The sequence below is a fragment of the Solea senegalensis genome, linkage group LG19 (assembly GCF_019176455.1).
Source record: "Solea senegalensis isolate Sse05_10M linkage group LG19, IFAPA_SoseM_1, whole genome shotgun sequence".
Taxonomy (NCBI): domain Eukaryota; kingdom Metazoa; phylum Chordata; class Actinopteri; order Pleuronectiformes; family Soleidae; genus Solea; species Solea senegalensis.
The window spans coordinates 5,004,286-5,011,333 of record NC_058038.1 but is presented as its reverse complement, the minus strand read 5'-3'; the positions used below and the strand labels follow the sequence as shown (position 1 = coordinate 5,011,333).

Genomic DNA, 7,048 nt, shown 5'->3' with positions numbered 1-7,048 from the left:
AGGGGCCAAAGCCTGATTCAAAACACCTGAGTTCAAACGTGAACCGGTTACGATGAGGTCACGTTTTGAATGAGTTCCAAATGAAAGTGACAAACAAACCACGTCATAAATGGTGAAGGTTGATATTTATTTCTCATCACAAAGAAAAGGAACCATGCTTACTCACCACAGAATGAAAACAAAGAAGAAATCAGAGAAGCGCTCAGTCTTTGTATCTTTGCTATTTTGACAATGTAAATAATAGCACTCGATGAAGATTGAAATTCTTTTTAAAAAAATCTATTTCTATGCCCCGTACACTGAAGCCCTGACCCCCTCCTCCCACGACCACCCACGCCAACCCCACCCCCCAATGACCCCACACACCTCCCACAGTACCCACCCGACACCCAGGTCGCCCTCTCCCCTGAACAATGATCACAGCATTATTTGAGTGGATCAGTCTGAGTCTTCTCAGTCACCAGAAGTCTTAATAACCTGGAACAATGTGACATTGTAGAGCACCTGGTGTCCGTTGTTCCAGGTGTAAAGGACCCGCTCCCTGGGGTTGTAGTCCATCATGGAGATGTGGGAGTATTGATTGTGAAAGGGGATGTCTGTGTACTCGTAGCTCGACGTGTTGGTGTAGTAGGCAAAGTAGATTTTGGCACCTGCCAGGTGGGAGTTGGTGACGTAAAGCGTGCCGCAGATCATGAAAGACTCCCCGGCACTGCGCTTTGGAAACCCCGTGTCCCAAGTCTGCAGCACTTCCAGGGTCTGGGGCTCCAGGCGGCTGATGACAATGTTCCCAGCGTTGGGGATGGTGGTATAAACGGCCCACAAGCCGTTTTCATCCGCCATGAGGTCGATGTCGGACGAGCCGCCCCACGAGTAGGGAAAGGTGTTGTTGTAGCCGGCGCCGCTCAGGCTGCGCTGCACCAGCACGCTCCGAGAACGGAAGTGGTACTTGATGACGATGTTGCTCTGGTACTTGTTGTAGTACAGCGAGCCGTTGTAGACCACGTGACCGGTGCCTGCCCACGGATGAGGCAGCAGGTGCTGCACAAAGTTCTGGCCCTTCATGAAATCGTTCATCGTGCGGTATTCCAGGACCCGGCGTCCCTTGAAGTAACCGTCCATGGACCACACCTGTGGAAAGAAGAAGGAAGAGAAATGAACAAAGGAACACGCTGGAGTAAGTAATGAGCAGCTGGAAAGGTTACAGGAAGAATGTTGTGCTATAAATGGCACAACTCTCCACAAGATCAATGTTTCGCTGGAGCTGGTGGCAATGCCCTGAGTAAAGTAAGGGGTTGTTCATATGCAGCTTTAAAAATGCATGAAGAAATTAGTGAAAGGAGAGTAGAGTTGTTACTTGGCAACTCAAATGTAGGAGTTGCTGAGGTACCTGGAACAAAGTTAAAATTAAGAAGCACATTTCCATCAAAGCCTGGCGTATGTGTCACGGCATCAAGGCGATTGTTTAGATTCTGGGAGGTTCAAAGCTTTGTTCTTTTAGAGTAGACAAGGACCAGTTTGACCAACTTCTTTGGCCCAAGAATAAAAAGATGTGCTGATAGAGCTTTTTATCCTGGTGTGACCATATGGTGGCTCTAAAAATAGACGCAGTCTTCTGGTTGAAAAAACAAATTCAATTGTGAATCGGAGTTTCTGCAGTTTTTGCAACCAGGAACTGAGACGTCACCGGTGTCCACTCGTATGCTTTCGCCTCTATTTTTCTCTAAATGGGGACAAAATTATACACATTGATCTCAAGCTATCGGACAAAACCAGAAACAAGACTACTATTTTTGACACGGAAGCCCCGAGACAGCTTTTGTTTGTCTCCATATGCAAACTAAGCATCGTGTGCGCAGAGGACGCTGCATGTGAACGATCCCTGCAGTCGTTCATAAGAAGCTCGAGATGTTGCAGGAGCTATAAATGGCACGACTCTCTACAAGAACAAGGTTTCCCTGTAGCTGGTGGCAAAGCTCTGAGCAACAATGCGACTCTCTGTTTGTCTTCATACAGTTGTGCACATTTGAATGCATGTCTTGAACTATTGATCTCTCCTCCGTGTGTGTGTGTGTGTGAAACAGTGGCGATGCTGGCAGTACTTTGCAGTCGACCACTGCCTGTGCTCCCTGCCCCTTCCAGTCCACATTTACAGAAAATCAATCCATTTAGCAGCTCTATCTTTTTCCTCAAGCACTCTCAGCGGATCTGTCCGCACTGACATGGCCCCTCTCTGGCTGCGTCCTCCGTCTCATTCCCTCAATGGTTCTGTCGAAGCACAGTTCAGCTTTTAATTGATCCAATTAAATTGCACTATTTATTTTGTCCAGAACATATCAAGGTGAATTTTTAAGCAGCCGCTCCTCTGAAGGACTTTTTGTTTTTTTCTCATCTGTCGTCTGACAAAGAATATTTTCCCACACAATGAAAACTCTATTCTCTTATTACAAATAAACTTCAACTTTAGAATCTGAATAGGAATCTCAATCTGCAGCAGACGGAACAGTACGTCTGGGCTGACAGGAAGAAGGAAGGTCTGCATGGCCGCAGTGAGACCTGCTATGATGTCTGACATGGAGACAGTGGCACCATCTAAAAGACAGGAGGCGCTGCAGCTGGAGGTGGCAGGAACTGAAGACGCTGAGATCCAGGATGGAATTAGAAATGAGCATATTCCAGGGACAGCTGAGGTAGAACAGTTTAGAGATTATGGTTGAGATGGTTTGGTCACATGCAGGATGTTGAAGTCCATGATACTGTGGACATGAGGACAGTTGTTGTAACCGAAGAGGACGCAAGGGAGAGGACAAGATGGAGGCAGATGATCAGCTGTGGCGACTGCTAACGTGAGAAGCCAAAAGTAAATAGATGCCACTTTTGTAAATGTATCACAAAAGTGGCATCGTGTATTTGAGAAAATATTCTTAACCCTACAAGGAGAAGGAGTTTGGGCGTGCGAGAGACACCGAGACATCTGCCAAACATCAGACCCCAGGTTGTTCCACCGCGCTCGCATGAATCGCCTAAAGTGCGTCTCACACCACTGAGCCGCTCGCCTCCTTCTGGAAATAGACCTCTCGCTTATTTTTCACACGGGCTGCACATGTGGCACGGGGAGGTAGACGGTGAAAGTGATTTTTCACCTCCGTTTCAGTTTATGTGTCACAAACAAAACACGTCCTGTTCCTGTGTCAGAGGAAAAGCACTTTCCAGTTCCCTGAGTCCATTCTTTTTTTCCTTCAACAATACTGAAGAGTACTGTAAGTATTTAGTTGAGCACCGAGAAGCGTCCAGAGTACTTTGTAGAGTTACCTTAGCAGAGGCTAATCATAAGGAACTGGGGTCCCACAGTGCTCATGTGTTTATTCCTTCAACCACATAAATCCTGGTTGTACAGCTGCTGCTTTATCACACGTGAACACAATAGATGCCAACGTTTCCCTAAAGGAAACGTGCATTGCAGACGTGCACTTTGCATTACTGTGACTACGCGATGGTTTGTGCGATCGGAAAAAATTCCAACGGTTTCTAAGAGCTCAGGGGTTGCGTGTGTGGTAATTTAACTCGCACTGCTACAGGAAGCTGGCGAATCAGCGTCTTTGTCAGGAGAGAGAGGCGAGAGCTGGGAAAACACCTGTATACATAGTTTCCATTTTGAGACAACAACTTAAACAAATCTTACGTAAAATGTGTTCAAATTTCACACACAATCTGGTGTTTGTGTACAACTACCGTGTTTAATTAAATAAAACCTTTAGTTTTTCTTCATTTTAAATGGCTAGTACACTATTTTAACATGAATTGTAAATAACTGCCAGATATTGAAAGTTATTGTGGAAAAATGGGCCCATTTTATGGGTTATGTTATGGTGTTAAAGGGTTAAAAGCCTATTCTGCAATTTCAACAGTTTTTTTTAACTGCATTTTTATGATTTTTAACAGCAAAGCTCATGTAAAACAGAAGAAATGAGAGGCAGCCAAACAGCGCTGCACACACAAACCCCGCCATGCACTCGTTCACTCATTATCTAGCACTTTAGCCTAAACATGAGGGCCGAAGGGAGGCTGCAGCCAAGCCCAGCTGACATGGGGCGAAACGCCGAATGTGCATGTTTTTGGACGGCAGGAGAAAACACACACACAAACACGGGGAGAACATGCACAGAACTCCACACAGAAAGGCCATCGGTCGAACCAGGATTCCAACTGGTGACAACTGTGCTTGCCACTGCTCCGCCGTGTGGCCCCCGGCCTTTCTGTAGACATGTACATAATAATGTTTGTTTTAGAAATCACATTCCTGACGAAGCATAATAGAGAAGGAGACTGCGTTGTTCTCTGTTGGCTCCATCGCGGGTGTAAAAACCTTGAATAGGAGCTCGACTGGGAAGAAAGGAGGAACACATGGGGAGGAGGGAGTCGCTGCCACAGCGGCTGAATTATGGAGAAGAGCGGATTATGTAGCGTCAAGCATTGTTTTCTCCTCTGCCTGCTCAACGACTCCAGAGAGCTGAGCCGGGCCAAAGCTATAACACATTCTTTTTTTAATATAGATCGTCCATTTGGCTCAGCTTTTCCCCAAATATGATTATGATGATGGGTGCAGGTGTTGATGTGAGATTGCTGATGTATCGGGTTATTATACTCCGATGTGATCTGAGCAAATCAAGTGATTAAGGATAAAGATCAGGGCTTTCAATCTCGGGGAAATTGACCTTTGCTGTCAGCGGCGTCTATTCAGCCTGTTATGATCCAGAAGGGGGAAAAAAAAGATCATCCCTCCATCATCCCTCCTCTTGAACCTCATCAGTTTCCATTCTCCCTTACAGATTGGGTGATTATCGACTCCACCGCTGCTTCCTCCACTCGTTCCAGCCTCCACTCCACCGTCCTGCAGCGTGTTTTCCTGCCTGTCCACCGGAAACAGTCCAGAGGATCGCGGGCAAAGTCCTGGTAATTTACCTTGATGATTTTTTGAAAACTTTACCCGTTAGCACAACTCGTTTATCTCTCGGCTGATGACGAGGTGATTAATCAGCGGCGGCGTTGCGATGACGGAGGAAGAAGGAGAGGGATGCTATCCATCAGTGACTCAGCCTCTGCATCCCCATCTCTCTTCTCCTCCGTCACGGTGGCGTTGCTGTTGCTTCTTCTCTTCTACGAGCAGAGTTCAGCGTCTCTGTGGCAGTGACTTTGCGTCTTATGCTTGATTCTGTGTGTTTGTGAGCCGGGCGCGGCGGCTCAGCCGGGAGCAGGGTGTTGTTTTCACCCCAGAAAATAACTCGATGAGTCACAGTGGTGGGGAAATGACCGCGGAGATTATTAACCTGTGTCAGCTGATTTGGACAACAAAAGAAAACAAAAAGAAAATGGTTTGAAAAGCAGACTTTTGAGAGTTTGCAATCTAAAGCTTATATTGACCAGAAAATGATTCCCAATTGGATGCATAGATGATACATAGATGGACTTTAGCACTGAATCATGCACATGACAAACTAAATGGAGTATAAGAGTAAACAAAGATATGATGGTATTATGTCATATTATGTCAGGAAATGATGTCCATGCATGGTCAATTGTTCAGGTATCTCTGCGTCCTGAGTTCAGGATCGAAACAATGCAATTTACTAATTGCTCTAATTTGATAGTTTTATTATATTTGTTTTTGAATATTTTATTTGTTTCCTCTTTCGTCTCATCTGCCTCCATCTTGTCCTCTCCCTTGTGTCCTCGTGTGGTACACCAGCTGTCCTCATGTCCACCTACACAACGTCAAAGAACCTTCTTTGGTCTTCTCCTTCTTCTTCTTCTTCTCAACCTTGACTTTCTTACTTTATTTCAAAACCCTTCGACCTGAACCGTCCCTCTCAGCATCTTCAGCTCCAGCCAGCGTCTCCTTTCTCCTTCTCCGTCTTGTACCGAGCTTCCCTTTCACTTTTTGCTGCCGTCCTTCTCCCTGACACGCCACTCCACCCCCTTCACCCTGCCTGCGCTCTCTTCTTCACCTTTTATGAATACATTGATATTTTATGACACGTCACGTTAGCAGAACTGTCATTTGTAATTTGTCCGTCTGTAACTCTGTTAAATGTGCCGCCGCCTCTCTTAGTCTAATCTTGTGAAATGGATTTTTAATCTCAGCGAGACTTTCCTGGCTGGCACATCAACCCATAATTTGTCAGGATATGATGTAAACAACATTTATATGCCCCTCCCCTTTAATGAGCGCTCCGCTGCTTCTTACTGAGCCGCGGATAACAGAATAAAAATGTGAGAGTTGAGGATAAGAATGGAAACAGAGAGACTTACTCTGTTGTCTGAACTGGGGATCATAGTGTCCGTCATCCAAGAGCCAAACCTTGACCCTGACGCACGCACTGTGATGGGATTGCTAACTCCAGTGAGCTTCCCGCAGCCTGCAACGTCCAAGAAGAAGGGAAAAGGAGGTCAAATGGTGGACAAGTCTGTGTATCACAAACATGTCATTCATCTTCATTCAACAGTTTTAGACACTTTTTAACCTCTTATTCTATTATGTACTTATTATTTTATTAGTTTTCTTTTCAACAAATATCATTATTTACTGGTGACGGTCAACATGATGAAAATCAGCCAACGAATACACTGACGATTATTAACATGGATGTATGCGTTGTTTCTATTCACATATGAATATTCCGTGTGCTTCATTAAACGCAATGTATTGCATGTTATATAATAATTTCATACAAGGACTGCGCCAAAAACTACTTCACAATAAAAGGCAAGTAAAATGTTAAAAGAAAAGAGACGCAAATACAAGAATAAAACACAACATGGAATGAAATGAAAAGTCTAAAGTCAAAAAGTAACTTTGGTTTAACTTTGAAATAAAACAAAACATGCAAATAAAACAGTAAAATACAACACAGTGTGGAATAAAGAGGAGCTATAGTTGAAGGCTAGAGTAGAAAGATGTTTTAAGTCTTTTTTAAAAAATATCTAGTGAGCTGGCTTCCCTGATATTTACTTCTTGCTGTGAGGCAACAGTGCTAGCCACTGGCCCGCCGTG

General features: G+C 44.8%; 1 protein-coding gene across 2 annotated transcripts in view; it reads right to left on the bottom strand.

Moving 5' to 3' along the window:
- Window positions 1–364: 364 nt before the first annotated feature.
- olfm2a (olfactomedin 2a) overlaps window positions 365–7,048 on the bottom strand; it is a 76,108-nt gene continuing 69,424 nt past the window's right edge. For both annotated transcript variants that reach the window (XM_044051736.1, XM_044051735.1), the window contains exons 5-6: window positions 6,307–6,413; window positions 365–1,128 (exon numbers count right to left, since the gene is read on the bottom strand). In XM_044051736.1, coding sequence (XP_043907671.1) covers window positions 454–1,128; window positions 6,307–6,413 — 782 coding nt within the window. In that variant the 3' untranslated portion in view covers window positions 365–453. The remainder of the gene's footprint in view (window positions 1,129–6,306; window positions 6,414–7,048) is intronic.